The 17,150-nt window shown below is 38.5% G+C and overlaps 3 protein-coding genes across 3 annotated transcripts in view; 1 reads left to right on the forward strand and 2 right to left on the reverse strand.

Annotated features, from left to right (window-relative positions):
- pnkd (PNKD metallo-beta-lactamase domain containing) overlaps window positions 1–1,558 on the reverse strand; it is a 10,273-nt gene extending 8,715 nt beyond the window's left edge. The window contains exons 1-4 of the mRNA XM_008403183.2: window positions 1,367–1,558; window positions 1,070–1,185; window positions 300–412; window positions 27–85 (exon numbers count right to left, since the gene is read on the reverse strand). Coding sequence (XP_008401405.1) covers window positions 27–85; window positions 300–412; window positions 1,070–1,185; window positions 1,367–1,524 — 446 coding nt within the window. The 5' untranslated portion in view covers window positions 1,525–1,558. The remainder of the gene's footprint in view (window positions 1–26; window positions 86–299; window positions 413–1,069; window positions 1,186–1,366) is intronic.
- A 399-nt stretch (window positions 1,559–1,957) lies between these two features.
- LOC103460835 (protein lifeguard 3-like) lies at window positions 1,958–7,493 on the forward strand. The gene is made up of 12 exons (XM_008403164.2): window positions 1,958–2,196; window positions 3,125–3,348; window positions 3,447–3,514; window positions 3,624–3,688; window positions 3,792–3,845; window positions 3,984–4,034; window positions 4,120–4,159; window positions 4,306–4,343; window positions 5,139–5,226; window positions 5,598–5,693; window positions 5,825–5,878; window positions 7,118–7,493. The coding sequence occupies exons 2-12, from the start codon at window positions 3,138–3,140 to the stop codon at window positions 7,265–7,267; spliced, it is 915 nt and encodes a 304-aa protein (XP_008401386.1). The 5' UTR covers window positions 1,958–2,196; window positions 3,125–3,137; the 3' UTR covers window positions 7,268–7,493.
- Window positions 7,494–7,634: 141 nt separating this feature from the next.
- The window catches only part of dars1 (aspartyl-tRNA synthetase 1), a 43,166-nt gene continuing 33,650 nt past the window's right edge, over window positions 7,635–17,150 (reverse strand). Inside the window, exons 11-18 of the mRNA XM_008403174.2 lie at window positions 14,670–14,804; window positions 12,827–12,974; window positions 10,163–10,309; window positions 9,893–9,935; window positions 9,505–9,585; window positions 8,528–8,639; window positions 8,272–8,343; window positions 7,635–8,200 (exon numbers count right to left, since the gene is read on the reverse strand). Coding sequence (XP_008401396.1) covers window positions 8,109–8,200; window positions 8,272–8,343; window positions 8,528–8,639; window positions 9,505–9,585; window positions 9,893–9,935; window positions 10,163–10,309; window positions 12,827–12,974; window positions 14,670–14,804 — 830 coding nt within the window. The 3' untranslated portion in view covers window positions 7,635–8,108. The remainder of the gene's footprint in view (window positions 8,201–8,271; window positions 8,344–8,527; window positions 8,640–9,504; window positions 9,586–9,892; window positions 9,936–10,162; window positions 10,310–12,826; window positions 12,975–14,669; window positions 14,805–17,150) is intronic.

Below are 17,150 nucleotides of genomic sequence, written 5' to 3' on the forward strand. Positions count from 1 at the left end.
GCTTGCCAAAATTACCAGATACTCACCAGTGCTTGTGGGTACATAATATAGCTTCTAACATTGCTCCCTCTTCTTCAAGCACTGTCTGAAAGGTTATAAAGAAACAACATCAACAAAGTGTGCCAYTTACATGTAAGCTGGGAGAACRAGCTAATATCAAATGCTTTTACTTTAGCATTTCATCACTGGAGATTTTTACCAGGAACCTGACAAAGTGCACTTCCCACATTTGTCGAGAATACAGCTTCAGGTGTCAAAACACTTCTGCATTAACAAGAAATGACAGTTGGTGTGCTCACCTGAACTGTTTGAGGGTCTGCAGGGTCTACAGCAACTGCGACGCTGGAGGCTGTGTCAACAATAAGGTAGCTGTAGTTGTCAGACAGAACCGAGATGGGAATTATTTTTACACCTGTGGACGAACAGGAAGAAGACAGATCAGAAAACACACAAAACCCATAAATGCATGGTAAATAAGAAGACCTCCCTGCTGAAGCTTACAGAAGAATTTATACCAGCTGAAGCTTTTTACAACTTGTAAACACAAACATTTACACCATAATTCTGAAGAGAAAAATAATAATACAACATTTTGTTCCTCAGCCTGCCTGTATGTTTAGGCTTGTTATTCTGCTGGAAGGTTAACCTTTTTTTTTTAAAGCATCACAGCATGATGCTGCCAMCATATATGTTCATGGTTACGTGCAGTTATGCGTAACTTTGCAGTTTAGCACAGGGATCTCTGCAAMCTTTACAATTTGGCTATTTAWGCCCACAGTCAAGCTAACARAACTCGATTAGAGCTGCAAAGTTTTTTTTTTCAGAACCTTTAGAAAAACCTTTTAAAATGTATTAAGATTTGATAGCTACTAGAAAATCCTCTTTGTGAGACTGTCATAGAAAAACAGAGTGACTTCAGTCAMATTTGTTGTCAGATTTATGCTAGGAAAATAATTCCTTTTATTTTATGTCAGTCTGTCACATAAAACACTAATAAAATATGCCGCAGTTGTGGTTGCAATGCTAGAAAAATGTGAATAATCCCTGAATGCGCTTCGGTGCTATGTACCGTTCAGCTCCRTAGGATGAGTAGTGGAATGCCCAGCAGGATAATTCTCCCTGGCTTTCCTCATTTGCCWCTTGTAGTATATATAACCCAGTCTGGTCCTTGTGTAGAGTGTATACCTGGGGAAAAAAACAAGATATTAAATTAACTTTTATAAGCAGTCAATTCATCAGCATGTAAACAAAGTTTTCGGCATCCCGAATTTAAATAAATGTAGGCTTGCTACCARCAGAAATCAAAACAATACACGTCGCTAAGCTACACAGACAGCAAACTGATAATAACTCAAGTTGTACTAACGCGATTCGGAACAGCGGCTTCTCTGTTCGAGCCATGATCCTGTTCAGCAGCTTCCTGCAAAACTCCAACGTGGTTCGTCGGTACCGAAAAAAGAAGCACAAGAAACAGAAGGAGGATGCAGCGACCAACGATGTCACTATCCAGTCAGGAAGCGCCATAGCCTGCTGTGCGTCGAACTCAACGTGATGACGTCACCGCGATGGGACAGCGTGCCTTTGCGGAATTCATGAGTTCAGCTGCTTGATCAAAATAAGGCGGAGGAAATAAACACAAGAAATGCTAATGTTCATAATTGGAAGCAATAATTCAGTTAAAATAATGAGGGAAAAAGCCGCATGTACATTTACTTTCAATTATACTTGAATTTACAATTTGAGAATAATTGTGTATTTCCTCTGTTTTTGAAGAAWCATAAGAACAAGGGTTTTCTTTGCTTTTGTTACATTAAGTTACACATCACTGTGACAAAAATAACAAAACAAATCCACACCCATCACGTGAGTATGTTTAAACTTTTGCCCACAACAGAACTATAATTATGGGAAAAGAATAAGAAGGAAAACATTTTGGAAAAAAGTAAAACTTGAGGTTCAAATTTTGTTCCTTTTTTTTTTCCCATGTTTGTTTTTACATTTCATTGCATTCTGTTTAAGTAAACARTGAGGGTACCAGGCAGCGTGTGTACCACTTGGCATGCTTTCTGTGAAACAGCAGTGTGAGTTTCAGTGAGCATATCCAGTTACACAGAGGACATGTTCCAACGATGACAGTCAGTAAGCAGAGAGGACGGAGGGGCATTCTGCTCCCATCACAGGCTGAGGCCAACAAAGGTACGTTTCTATTTTTCACATTTATTCAGTAATATTCAGACTAAACTACGACACGATGGGGAGTTTAATTAGAGCCATGTTCTCATATGACCTGTTCTTTTTGTGATAATAATACTGGATTACTAGACTTTTAAAGTTAAGTCATCAATGCAAACCTTAGTTCAAACAATGTGGTTATATTACTGGCTATATAATGCTATCAYGTACTCCTAAAAACTAAAACAGCTTGGCTGGAGTTACTTTAAAACTCAGCAGCAAGAATCCTGAAAAGGTTTAAGGTGATCAGAAAATGAACTTTTATGTTTTGGAATCAATATTAAAGTTTTTCTATTAGTTTTTTTTTATTTTTTTACTCCCAATATCCTCAAGTTAGTTATCTGAGTTATCTGGAAAGAAGGTTGTCTCAATACTGCTGGTAAGAACTAAAGTTMATCAATTTCTTATTATTGCCCTCATCTTGGTTACAGCCTTCCTGGAGGTCTGAGGGCATCTTAGTGTTAATGTTTTAAAAACTTTTCTCTGTAATATTTGTTATATTAATTAATTTATTCAATTTTTTTTGTTTAATTAAGTTTTATGTTCTTATCTATTTGATTTTATTTGACTTGCTGTTATTTTGGATTTATCACAAATATTTTTGACTAAAATTTATTTTCAAATCACTGTAATTTTTTGAGTTATTTCTTCCATTGTTTTGACTAGTCCAACCATAATAAAACAGAATTTATTTACTAAAGTAGACATTTTTAACTTTTTTTCTCATGTCAGTCTGTTTTAACATGTGCAATGCAGTTTCTATTCCACTTATTTGTATGGGRATKGCTCTACAAGCACACAGTAATCCTCACCAGAGTATTTWTTCTCTGATCAGCATACAGTCATTAGCAATAAATGCATCTCATATAATTCTGTTAACTTCCTTTTTAAGGTGGTCCAGARAAATGTCTTCCAAAACCGATTCTCCTCCATCCTATGAGGACGCCCTGAAGGATCCTAAGTGTAATAATTACCCCTTCCTGACACAACATGGCGCCCCTCTGCCCCCTCCTCCRTCCTACAGCCCCAGTCCCGGCATGTGTCCAGGYCCCGGCTTCCCTCCGCCTGCCATGCCCATCTCCACTCTGTCAGCAGGACTGTCTGCGTCCAGCCCAGGTTCCCAGGAGCTTACACCGACTTTCATCACTCACTTCTATTGAATTCAGATTAACTTCTGAAGCTTAAATTGCCTTTTTTTTTGTGCAATTCTGCAGGAGAAATGGATGACTTTTTCAGCAACCAGTGGGAAAGCACGTCCATTCGACACGCCTTCATCAGAAAAGTAAGGACTTTCTTTTCTTCTCTTTGCCAGAGTCAGGGACTCAGACTGTTCCTCTGTTGTCCAGTGTGCCAGTAATCACTGTTAATCTGACCTYCATGTCTGTGGACAGGTTTACTTGATTTTGACTGTGCAGCTTGCGTTCACCTTTGCAGTCGTCGGTGTCTTTACGTTTGTGTAAGTCTCCCTGTTCAGTCCAATAGAACACCACTTCTATCTGTTTAGTGCGGCTGAATAAAAGAAAGCATTGCTGGTGACCCTGTTGTCTGTGGTTTCACAGTGACCCAGTGAAGATGTTTGTCACCCAATACCCAGCAATCTACTGGGCTTCTTTGTGAGTTTACTTTCCATCAACAGTGACTAAACGTTTAACAAAAATGTCTAWTTTTATTGTAAAAAAAAGCAAAATAAACTTTTATAACATTTGACRGTCAGCCAAGCAGWACCACATTCCTGATTTATTTCTCCATAGCGCTGTTTTCTTTTTGGTGTATTGCATTCTCATCTGCTGCAAAGGGCCAAGGTAAAGCAAGGATCATTTCCAGATAATCAGAAATTATTCTGGGTTTTAAAAGACGTCACATTATTTTCCTTCGTTTTCTGTGTAGGAGGCGTTTTCCATTGAATCTGGTGCTGCTGGGAATATTTGTAAGTATTTATCCTGAATCTGAAGCCAAAAGCTGGGTGAGGAGTTAGGGCTTGAGCCAAAGACTGGCAGCAAGTAAAGATGAAAGAATAAAGCAAAGCTGTTAATTATAAAAAAAAAACACATCTTGTCGTGTTTTATCTTGCAGACTGTTGCCCTGTCTTATATGGCTGGAACAGTTTCAAGGTTTGTTTTTGAACACCTGAATGCACTGCACAAGTCTTTTCTTTACGCTCTGTCAGGTTATAGACACAAACTTCAATGTGTTTTATTAAAAAAGACCAACACAAAGTAGAAGAAGTAAAAATCTTGGACGTTTGCTGCGTCATGCATCTGCATTCAGTTTTTCTCAATCAGTGCTTTGGAGGAACCACATTTTTTTCGCGGTTACCATCCTTTGGGTGTATGTTATGCCCAGTTTGCACCAGCAGGTTTGCCAAATGTTGTTTTAAAAATGACTCAAGCTCAAACTGAATGGAGAGTGTCTGTCGATAGCAGTTTCCAGTGATTCCCTTTAGCGTTAGCCCAATTTAACACATGGATTTATTTATGTGCTGATCTAAATCATTCTGTTGTTGGTYAGGTTGGAAGCTCCTTAACATCTCCAGGGTTGTTTTTCTTTTAACCTGCTTTGTTCCAGGATTGCCTTGAATTGAACTCCCTCCATCAACTGTGATTAGCTCTTTCAGTCTGAAAAGCATGCCCACATCACCATTCTGCCACTACCATGTGTCACAGTGATGTTGGTTCAGGGTGATGCAGTGCTTTGCATGTATGTTAAAAAGCTTCAGTTTCATTAGTTCCTTTGAATTTTAGCTAGAGTTATTAAATAAAATTAAGATTCTTATTTGTAATAAAATTGGAAAACAAATAATCTTCTGTTTTCTGCCACATAAAATCCAAATAAAATGCTCTGAAGTTTGTGGTTGAAACATGGTAAARTGTTATCCTATTTCAATCTGTATATTTCTGTTTTTCCAGCTATTATGAAACCAAAGCGGTGATAATCGCCATGGGAATAACAGGCGTAGTGTGCATAGCCGTGACAGTCTTCTGCTTCCAGACGAAGGTATCTGAAAACGGTTCTTCTGCTGCAGCTCAGCCGCCTGTGGCTTGTCAGAGGATGTCTTTGTTGTCGGTGTAAAATAACTCCTTTGTCTCACATTACAATGGGGCACTGAGCTCCTTTAAATATTTATAACATTTTGGGATAAGATGTGAATCCCATCTGATGCAACTCCAGATACATAAGTTACATGTTTTGGCCAGCACATGGCACATCCAGCCAACTTTCTTTTTTTTTTTTTTTTTCTTTATTGCAACTCCACTGAGAAACCTAAAAAGAAAGGAAAAAAATACATTTTCACTGCTCCTTTATGTGTGGCTTGAAGCATGTTCTGCCTCCCTTTCATCCTTTTAATGACTTGTTTCTAATCACAGGTGGACTTCACCTCCTGCGGGGGATTTCTCTGCATAGCTGCTGTTTTGCTCATGATCATTGGGATTGTTACATCCATCGTGCTCTCCTTCCAATATGTGAGGACTCTTTGGTCAAGGCCTTTAATATATTCTTGCTTCTCTGTGTGAGCTTCAGCGGCAGCTCAACAGGGGTGTGCATGTGTGACCAATTTTCACATTTAGAGAGCCTTTTCTATGTCACTCAACAGGTCCCCTGGCTGCACATGCTCTATGCTGCAATCGGAGCCGTCGTTTACACTCTGGTGAGTGAACGCCGGCATAATTTCAAATCATTTCAGCTTTGTGTTTCTATATTGTTCTGCAAGAAAAGGCCAATTGATTTCAAGCTATATTGAGAAGAGGTAAATAGCATGTTTGTCGTTTTTATAGGAATTGCAGCAGAGTGCAACTGTATTTTTATGCAATGTATGATTTCCAAATAACCAGAATTTCTCAGAGTATCAGTGCTTATTGATGAACCTGGTGATCAGTGTTTATAACTGTGCTTGAATAGGATTTATGGCTTGGTGAAGCGTAAAGTTTATTATACTGGGATTCTGTGGGATAAAACAGCACAAAGTAGCAAAAGCCAGAATGTAAGAAAGGGGGATAATTTGTTTTACAATGTTCTTACTTTGTAGAACCAACATTTCCAGACTTCAATGGGTTTTGGAAATGGAATAAATTTTATTCCGCGCTCTAAATGCTCTGGGTTAAAGCGTATCTTAAGTGCATGTTCCCCTCTGACAACGTTTTACCATTTTCTCCTTTAATTTTTCACCAAATCTCCATGACCGTAGGTCATTCCTAATGATAAACCCTGACTCTTTGTCAGAGGTTCAGTTCCTCCAGCTAAGAGGCCTTTACTTCAGGACAAATTGTGACAAACCCACTGGATTGATTGACAGGTGGCGTCAGGTCAATTGCTGTTACACATCTTTCGGGTCATGTCCCTTCCAGTTCCGCCCGTTGTTCTTTGTAAAATACCTCAAACTCAGTGAGACTGGATGGACAGTGTCCGAAGAGTAAATTTTACATTCCATCAGAAATTTTCTGTAAAGTTTTGCTCTGGACTTTATCTGAGACATTCTAACACCAGGATATCTAAACTTTTTCATTGTAGTTCTGTCTGGCATGACGACGATCCTAAACAATGTGTCAAATATTTCACAGTGTCTAACTGTTAGACTCTAACAGTTTTCTCTAGGATTTCCCTGTATTTAGCATCATCCATCTTCTCTGTCCATTTTTGAAGAAAAGCAAAGTTATTGTGCTTAGATTGAGCCGGTTTTGCAGCATAGGTTCTTGTTCTCAGAAATGTTCAAATATGCTTTATAAGCTAATCCCGTTTGAAACTTCTCCACAACTTAATGCCTGATCTGTCTGCTGTTTCTTAGTCTTCTTGATCATTAAGGTTCCCTAAAACACGAGACCCACACTGAAACAACATGTCAACACTAAAACGTTTCAGATGTGAAACTTGTTTTCTCCTCTTTTCTTAGTTTTTAGTCTACAACACTCAGCTTCTCATCGGGAATCGGGAGCTGGCCATCAGCCCAGAGGAGTACATCTACGGCGCGCTCTCTCTCTACGTCGATATCGTTCACATCTTCCTCTTCATCCTGCAAGTCAGCGGAGCGGCAACCGAGTAAAGCAATCACCCAGCAACATTTTATCAGTAAATCCTGAATGTACAGAGTATTTTGGGGAGCAACGTCACATGTATGCATGCGCACCAATCAAAAAAAAAGTTTTTTTTGTGTAAATGTTATATAAACTTTATTATAGTTTTATGTATGTTTGTAACACTGAAGCACTTTGATGCTCACTTTGGAGCAGGGATGGAAACTGGAGGCTTTAGCCAAGTATGAGTGAGGAAATGCACTTAAGCTTTAATATTTATAATGCAACATTTATGTACACAAAACAAACATGTATCTGAATTATTAATCCTTTCAAATCTAATTATTATTTTGGTAATTTATGTCCTTCCAGCTCCCAGGAAGAAACAAAAACAGGTTTTTTCTTTAATTAACCATTTTTATTTCTCATTAATTACTTATAAAACACATTTAGTTACAGGCAAACTGTTGAAAACCACAATCATCATACTTAATGTTGGTGCTGGTAATACAAAGGACTCTGATTTGTGTTCCAGTTGTTTAAACCACATAATTAACCCTTAGAAAACCCTTGTTAATTAGAAGATTAATCACACGTGTGCAGCCTCCTCTGGGAGTGTTCTGGCCCATTCCTTCCCTCTTCAACCCGTCTGTTTTTAGTTGTTAGAAAACTATGCACACAAATCAATAAAGTACCTTCTATTACAACTGCTTCATTCTTCTTCGCGATTAACTTCTATCAGCCTGTTAGAAACGGGGTGGCGCTCTATCCCCCTCATTGCCCCCTTTCTGGATTGTGGATTAGTTGTAATCTCCGTCACCTACAGCTTTGAGTCCGGTTGGTATGGGATTCTTCCACAAGGCGCTGTGCTCAGGGTGTGAGACGTTTGGGGTCACGGGGGAACATGGAGGTCTGACGCACGTTGTGGAGACCCAGGTACAGCATGCAGACTCTCTCCAGACCTGAGAGGGAGGACGGGTTGGTAACTCACCAGATTCAAGTTTCCAGTAGAAAAGATTAAAAAGCTTCTTACCAATCCCTCCTCCACCATGTGGGGGCGCTCCATATCGGAATGAGTCGATGTATGACTTTATCTTCTCCAGATCTACAATCATCAGAAAAAAAAACTGAATTGTTACAAAGTAGCACATTAAACATTTTGCTTTTTTCTCCATAAACACTCTCAATCCTTTAGACGTTCTGTTATTGTAGTACCTGCCACTCGTCTGCAGAGGGAGACAAATCCTTTCAAATACATTCTGTGAATGCGTTTTAAGCTTGCTTCTTACCGATCTGATGATGCAGAGCCCGTTCGGTCAGCAGCTGAGGGTCGTGGACTCTCTGAGCCCCAGACAGGATCTCCTCTCCTCTCATGAACATGTCGTAAGAGTTGGAGTATTTCTGGTTGGAAGAAAAACCAGGAAAGAATCATATTATCTGTTAACTAGCATAAAATGTTTACACTAAGTATACAAGGTCTTACATGGAGATAAGTAAACAACTTTCTGAATGTTAATTAGGGTTAAATGAGTCTTTATACCTCAACCTGCTTCACAGTTTCACTACAAACTATGGTGTTGTTTATGCAGACTTTATATGATGCATCAACTTATCATATTACATAATCGTGAAGTGAAATCAAAGTGGATTTTTTTTTTTCCCCAACCAAAACCCCCCTGAAAATTTCAGAGTTCATCCACTCTGAGTCAATAATATGTAAAACAACCTTTGACTATAGTTGGAGCATTTCGTCAGTTCTTTCCACAGACAGAAGCATTTTGCATGAAGGGAAAAACAAAGTTACATTTTGATCTCACATGTCCAGAGCACCTTTGCTCCGTTTCTTTCAACAACTACAATCCATTTACCATTCCAGTATAAAAGGACAGATTGGTGCCAGGTGTGAATAATGGATGTCAAATTTTTAAAATTTTCTTTGTATATAAAATAATTAGCATTTAAAAAAAAAAATCCTTTCCATTTCCTGATATTTTGTTTTTCTGTCAGTAACTCCTCATGAAAATAAGTTAGTGGTTATAAAATAGCAACATATGAACATTTTAAGGGTTATTAATACTTTTACAAGAAACATTTCACTAAAATAGTTTTTTAAAAGTGAGAAAATAGTAATTTTTTTAATTTATGGAGCTGAAGAGATTTGCCAGAAAACTTCCCTCTAAAAATGTTTGGAAGCAGATTTATCATTACATATTTTTGCTTTTTAGATGGTAAGTGTTTCAGTGTTTTGTGTAGATGAGAAACTCACAGGGTTGTTTGGATCCGGCATCGTGTAAAAAGGTCTAACAGCCAGTGGGTACTTGTCCAGCACGTAAAAGTCAGTATCATACTGAGGAAAAGTAAAAATAAAAACAACGGATATTAATAAGAGCACAAAAGTGAAGCAACTAGTTCACTTTTTGAGCACTTTTGTTTTTGGATTTAAATGTGGCAGTGGCCAGCGGCTCCAGTCCTGCAACTTTTGGATGCCTACCTGCTCCAGCAAGCCAGAATTAAATGACTTTATTAACTCCTCGGCAAGTTTAGCAAACGTCTCATCATTAACTGTTCATGTGATTCAGGTGTGTTGGAGCGCGGATGCACCCAAAAAGGTTGCAGGACGGAGGCCTTCGAGGACTGGATTAAACTGTACGAACCTTTTCCTTGACCAGACGGCCCAGCAGCTTCTCATTAGGAGTGCTGCGGAATAACAAAACACGTTTTATTTACCATCAGCAAAAACTTTCACACAGCTTTCAAATTCTTTCATTTCCTGCTCAACAAGAAAAAGTTCAGGAGAACTGGTCTTATCACGAGAATTACATAAACACAGAGTTCCTTAAACATATCCTGACTTCTGTATTTTCAAATGAAACCATATGACAAAACATGGCGTCCCGTGCAGAGGGTGTGTGACGTAACCTGACCTCAGGTCATCTTCGTCTCCCATCTCCACTCCGGCCTCGCGCAGCATGGCCAAGGCCTCAGTGTATTCCAGCCGCAGGGTGGGCTCCAGGAATTTAAACGGCTCGCTGGGGAACTGCTTGCTCACCGTCTGAATCTCGGTCTGGAAGCTGGTGCAGAAAAACCAGCAGACAGTTTTCATTTCACTAGTCACTGATTTTCAAAGGTTTAACATGCAATATATAACGCAGGAATAAATTAGGTTGTTCTCATCACATTAAAAGAAAACAACATTTTCAGTAGACTTTGCAGTTTTAGCACACCTCATGCTTTTCTTTATCATCAAATTGAAACACTGCACATCACTCTGAACACACAATCTCCATGGCTTAAATGGTACTGGTAGCATCAGGCTGGAGGGATGGTGCTACTCCAGCATGGTTCAGCCCCAAGATTTTACTTTTTATAAGCATTTGTTTGAGTAAAATGAACATTGTTCTTTTATTCTATGAACTGCTGACAACATGTCTCCAAAAGTCCAAGCAAAAATTCTGTATTTATTTGCAGAAAATGAGAAATGGTCAAAATATTTGAGGTACTTTCAGACCTCAAATGATGCACAGAAAACAAGTTCATATTCGTTTATAAACAGCAACATTACTAATGTTTTAACTCAGGAAGAGTTCAGAAATCAATATTTGGTGGAATAACCAGGAGGTTTTCAATGGGGTTCAGTGAGGTGGGCTCTTAAGTTTTTCCAGAGGTCTATGTTAGATTTATAGCCGAAAAGGTTTCAGCAATGAGTAGTTCAACATCGTACTGACTAAAAAGAGCTGAATGGAAATGAATAAGTATACAACAACAAGAAAAACATATATTTTTTCCTTCTATTTCTCTTTAATACCCTGGTTTGTAATAGTTTTTCCACATAAAGGCTGTGGCTGTAATGTCACAACATGTGAAAAACTCCAAAGGTTCTCAAAGTTTTTACAAGGGATTGTAAATAAATGAAAATCCCTCACTATTTCCATAGAAGCAGAAAACATGAATCAGATGCTAACCGTTATATCTCTAATAAAGAATCTTTATTAAATTATTTCTAAACAGCATGTGATGACTGATGTTTCCAGAGAACAACAGTCATGAGTTGTTCTAGAGTTGGAGCGAGCGCTCAAAATAAACACACACGTCAAAGGAAAGAGTCTGGGAAGTCATGAGAACAGAAGTAGCAAACTGGACTGAGGAGAGAAAAGAGGAACGACAGTCATAAGGTAAAACAAACCAACAAAGACGACTTGAACTGTTAGTCGGTATGTAACCCTGATAGAGCCGACTTTCCCTGGACAGATGCTTCAATCTGTAATTCATGAAGTGGGACTTTATTGTTTATTGTGTTCTTTTTTTTGACTGCACCAGATTTATGTGTGTGATATTTACTCTATCATTTGGCCAACTGCTTCTTGCTGCACTGATTTCCACCACTAGGAGGCAGTAAAGCCACATCATATGGATCAAATTACACTGTGCAACAACTGTGGCTTAACATGATAATTTTGATCTGTTTGTCTTCTAAATCATCTTTTGTTTTAGCTTAACAAATAAAACACACAAAAAAAATAGAAACAATCATTTTCATGCATGAATGAAAAATGATTAAACTCATTTTGAAAAGAGGCCAAGAGAAACTGGGTTTTATTTATTATTTATAATTGTAATCCAAAGAAACATGAAGTCATGGATTATTAAAAGGTTTTCAAAAATCTGATCAGTCCAATCAAAATCACAGTAAGAAATCTGACAGGAATGGTTAGGGGTGCCGGTGCATATGACCCCGGTCACGATGCCTTTTATTTTGCAAAGTGCACCAGTCCCTCCTGCAGCGAAACCTCCAGACAGCATGATGTTGGCTATCGTCTTCCTTCACAGTTCAGAAGATGGTTAAACCAAACCAAACCCTTCCAGAATGGTATGATGGCTGGACATTTCCATGGTGTTTATACTTGGAAAAAACTGTTGAAACTAATGGCTGTGGCCCCTTCAGGTATCTGGGATTGTTGATTTTTTAATTTCCCATTAAGTCACAGATGGCAGAATGTTGAATAAATCTCCATGTCTTCATTTAACCCAAATGTTGTGAATTATTCAATTTACAAAGCTTTAGTATCTTCTCCTGGCCTTTTATCAAATTGCTTAAAGGGTCCTTAGTGTATATAAACGTTTGAATTTGAACAAAAAAAATGGTATTTAATACATAGGAATAATTTTGGTAATCCTCACTGACCTAAAACAAGAAATGTTTAGCCTGATGTAATATAGAGATGAAAAATGTTTTCTTTTAATATACTTTTATACATTATATGTGAATGTACGTTTTCATCTGTTTTCTTAATGTTTAAAAAAGATATTTTTCTTAGTTTCTTCTGATTTATAAAGTAAAGATACAAGAGAGTCGATACTCCGTTGTGAAAACAAATAATAAAATATTTAAGCAAACATGTAAAATTTATTAACCCAGTTTTCTGTTGTGTTCAGGTTTCTGCTCATACAAAAACATTATGAATAAAAACTAGCATTATGTATAATCTTTGGACATGAATAAACAACGTTTTCATCACTTCTCAGCACATTGGTTACCTTCTAAAGCATGTCTAACTGTGACTTGGTATCTATCCTGTCTGGCTTCTTACTTGTCTCTCAGGCCCTTGAATATCTGCACCATGGTGTCAGTGATGGAGTCAATCACTTCGTGGTAGTGGTAGTTGAAGGCCATCTCAATATCCAGACCCACAAACTCAGTCAGGTGACGGTGAGTGTTGGAGTCCTCTGCCCTGAAAACTGAACGTTGGAACTTTAACGTCAGGGTCAAAAGAAGTTCATGAGAAACAGAAACATGTCATTATGTTAAAAGTGACAGAACTAACTTGCAACCTGACTGGATCTTAAGGAAGAAGAGGGTAAAGTAAATGTGGATTAAGAGTTATGTTAATTTTTTATTTACTTAGGTACAACTGAAACTAGTGGATAATTATTAAAGGAAACAAAAATTTTTCTTTTTTTTTGCAAATATAAATTTTTAAAGTGTGATATGCAGTTCCTGAGTAAATAGTTTACAAAACCATCTCTTGCTACAGATCCAGCTGAGAGTTGTGTGTGCCAAGTCTCTACTGGACTTTAGAGACTTAAATTAAATCGGCTCAAACTAACGAATCAGAACCAGCATCTCTGGATTATTCAAAAAAAAAAAAAAAGAAAAAAAAAGAAAAGAAACCACACAGTATAATGCTGACAACACCATGTTTTATGGTGATGGTATGTTCAATGTAATCTGCTGTAATAATTTTCAGTCAAACAAAGTTTTTAGCATGTAGGCCAAAATGTCCAGCTGTTGTCTCATCTGACCAGAGCATCTTTTTACATGTTTGATGGTTTAAGGAAAAACTTTATGGCTTTCTTTCAACAATGTCCTGTTTTTTTCCCCCCTTTCTTCCATGAAGGCCAGAATAGTGGAGTGCTCAGCTAATTGTTCTGTTGAGAGATTGTTTTTCAAATCCACTTGAGCTCTTCTGAAGTTCCTCCTTGCTTCTTCTCTGATTAATAGTCTGCATAATATTTAGCAAACAGGATTTTCTTGAACTTTTTAACAACTTGATATCAGTTGTCCTAAGGATCATGTTCCTTGGTCCTCATGATGCTGTTTGTTCACTAATGTTCACAAATAAAACAACTTGCATAACTGAAAGTGAAAACGTTTAAAGGGAATAAAGACTTTTACAAGGTACTGCATCGTGACAGTGGAGATAAATCTCCAACAAGCTCATTTCCTCCACATACTGGAGTTGGACCTTTTTTCCTCTTGCTTCTTTTCCAAAGCGCACCATAGATGTAGGGGCTAAAGCTGAACAAAGCTGAGCTTCTGACCATTTAGATATTTGAGCACATTTGACCTCACTTCTTCATACCGAATCAGTCCTGAGCCTGCATGACTGTAACTACGGCAACAGCAGCGAGAAGCAGTAATGATCTGGAGCCCTTTGATTCCTCAGGTGCGGCCGCAGAGGAACTGCAAAAAACACAATGCACCGAGTGGTGCTCTCTTCCTTCAGAAATGCATTTTATCTCTGCTCAGCAACACTAAATACACATCAAACAAAGCGTTTTAGATAAGACCGTCTTTGTATAAAACCAGCTACGCATTCAACGAAGCGATGAAACTGTTTGCTCACCTAATCAGATGGTGGCAGTATTTGCTCAGCTACAAAGCTCCAGGTTCTCCCAAGTCTGTGTAAAAAGTCTTTTACAAGTCCCTTTATGTCACTAACGGACCAACTACAAGCTCTGTCCACAGTTACAGGACCGGTGGGATGTCTGCTAAACTTTAACAATCTTAAACACAATTGGCGCCGTTTTAAACGTGTCATCTCAGTTAATAGGGTCCACCGCTTTCATTACACTCCTGCTGCTCATTTTCCTATTATGCCTGTGAGAACTCTGCCAGCTCATGAGGTGTCAGACGGGAGGCGTCCCTTTTACCTGGGCCGACGCAGAAGACCTTGTCAAAGTCAGCACAGATGCACATCTGCTTGTAGAGCTGAGGGGACTGGGCCAGGTAGGCGCTGGATTTGAAGTAAGACACCGTGAAGACGTTCGCTCCACCTTCGCTGGCAGCTAGGAAAGGGCAAAGACAATTTTCAGGAGTGATTGGGGGGGGGGGGGTTTCCAGCTCAACCTGCAAAAAAAGATTACTGTGACCTGCAAAGGCTGAGAGTGCTTTTCAAAATTTTACCCAATCTTCCCTGAGGTATGGCACTCTACAAAACTCTTGAACGTTTTCTTTATATTTTACCTAAAAGAAGCAAAGAAATGCCCTGTAATGTTTTAAAGTTTTCCTTGGAAACTATTTTTCCAAGTAGTCTAAAGGCAATTCAAAGTGCCTTGACTTTTTTTTTAATCCTGTCTGACAAATTTCAGACCTGTTTGTGCTTTTTGAGCCCCTTATTCTCACTGAAAAATGAACCAGGCATGAAAGGGTTTCTAAACTCTAGGGATGAACCACTGTTGTGCCAACAAATGTCTAAAAGAACTCAAATTGGGACTGACATATTAGCCCAAAATTAGCCGAGACTCAGGCAGAACCCAAAAGGACGGTGAGCATGGCAACTATTTATTTGCCATTTGCCGCTGAAATAATTGCAAGACTTCAATCAAATCAAATTAGGGAGTGATGAGTACCAACTAGGAAGGTCTCAAAGCACTTAACTAATACTTTATGATCTGGACTGGAAAATATCTGCTCTTTCAAATTGGAGCTGGAAACATGATGAATGATGATTGCTTGAAATGTCTCTACAACCAAAGAGAGATCTGGTTGTAGAGATCTGGTTCTCTACAACCAGATCTATAGCGTGTGGAGTACTTTATTACTTACTCATGGTAGAAATTCAGAAGTACAGAAAAAAATAATTAAACAGCTGTCTTGTTTGAGCCGATTTGAGTTTACAGCTGGACTTGCTGATGTTTATGCTGGTTACATTTGAGCTGTAACTTAACTTTAAGGACCAATGGTGGGACCTGGACTGCCTTTAGTTCACCTGAAGGAGAATAACATTACTGCAGCTGTCAATCAGTGTCTCTCTGAACGGTGAACTCAAGGTTTTTATGCATAATTTCGATTCTCAATATCAGACTGGGGGAAGGTTTGGAAGAAGAACAAAACTTGGATAAACTCCAACAACGTCCCTTTTGGTCGATCAGATCAGATCACCTTCAACTGCAGAGTCTCCTCCCTGTGGAAATCAAGTTTGGACCTCAGCAGGTCCGACCTCTGACCTTTCTAAGGCTGTGAGCGGAGGAATACCGCGACACTCCGGTCGGCTTGTGACCTCTCTCCTGGCTCTGACCTCAGAAAGTCTCAGTGGTTTCTTTCACTTCTGAACCGAAATGTAAATTCACAATCAAATCTCAAATGTTTTTAGATAAACCAACTTCTGGTCTTCAGCAGGTGAATGAAGACACTTGCAGAAACCTTTAGATGGCAAACAAAAACAAAAATTTTAACCACGTGGATCAGAATTGAGAAATTAAACTGGTTGTGACTGCTGTCCCCGCAACTCCCATTGTGGGGTGTGTGTGTGTGTGTGTGTGTGTNTGCGTGTGTGTGTGTGTGTGTGTGTGTGTGAGGCTAAAAATAATATAGAATTTGTTGAAACCTTGTTGTTTACATTTTAGAGACGAAGGTCTCAGACACACACTGATCTATATCTATCAGGGGAAAAGACAAGGTTGCATTCAGAAAAGAAGCTTTAAAGTTATTACTGATCATGAATTATTTATGGTTTTAAAGTAGCAGCAAAATAGTTGAAAGATTATTTTATGTGGGATGCATCTAAAAGTTAAGTCATTTTCTGTCTCAGATTATCTTATTTGAGTGTCATGACAAAGGTTTTGATATGTCTTTAAAAAAAACTGATTTCTGACCCTTTCCAACACTTAAAGCAGCTCTGCAGGAAATTATTCTTAGAGTTTGCTTCTGTCCACCACAACGCAGATAAGCAAGAAACTGATCTCAGCAGAAAAACAAAAACCGACTGATTGGGGGTGGGACCAAATGAACAAGATAAAATAAAAATAATCTGTCTGAATTATTTTTCAGACTGATTTTTTTTTCGTGGAAAAACTGTCACCCTTCTATTATTTTCAAAATAATATTCTAGCAAACACAAAATGACGCTTTTGCAGATCTGCTCATGTTTCATGGAGAGCCATTTTGCCAATTTAAAGTAAGTTTCTACATTTGAGCTGCAACTTAACTTTAAGGACCAATGATGGGACCTGGACTGCCTTTAGTTCACCTTAGGAGGAACTTTGAGTAAGATTTTCTGAAAGTAAAGGGCAGATTAAAGATTATTTCTTTAAGCACTTTGATCTTTGCTCAAATAGAAACGAGTATAAGACAAATGAGGGTGGAGTCATTTGATCTGAAGGTGAACCACAAAAACCTGTTATGGCGGTTAA

Source organism: Poecilia reticulata, linkage group LG2 (genome assembly GCF_000633615.1).
Source record: "Poecilia reticulata strain Guanapo linkage group LG2, Guppy_female_1.0+MT, whole genome shotgun sequence".
NCBI classification, from domain to species: Eukaryota; Metazoa; Chordata; class Actinopteri; order Cyprinodontiformes; family Poeciliidae; genus Poecilia; species Poecilia reticulata.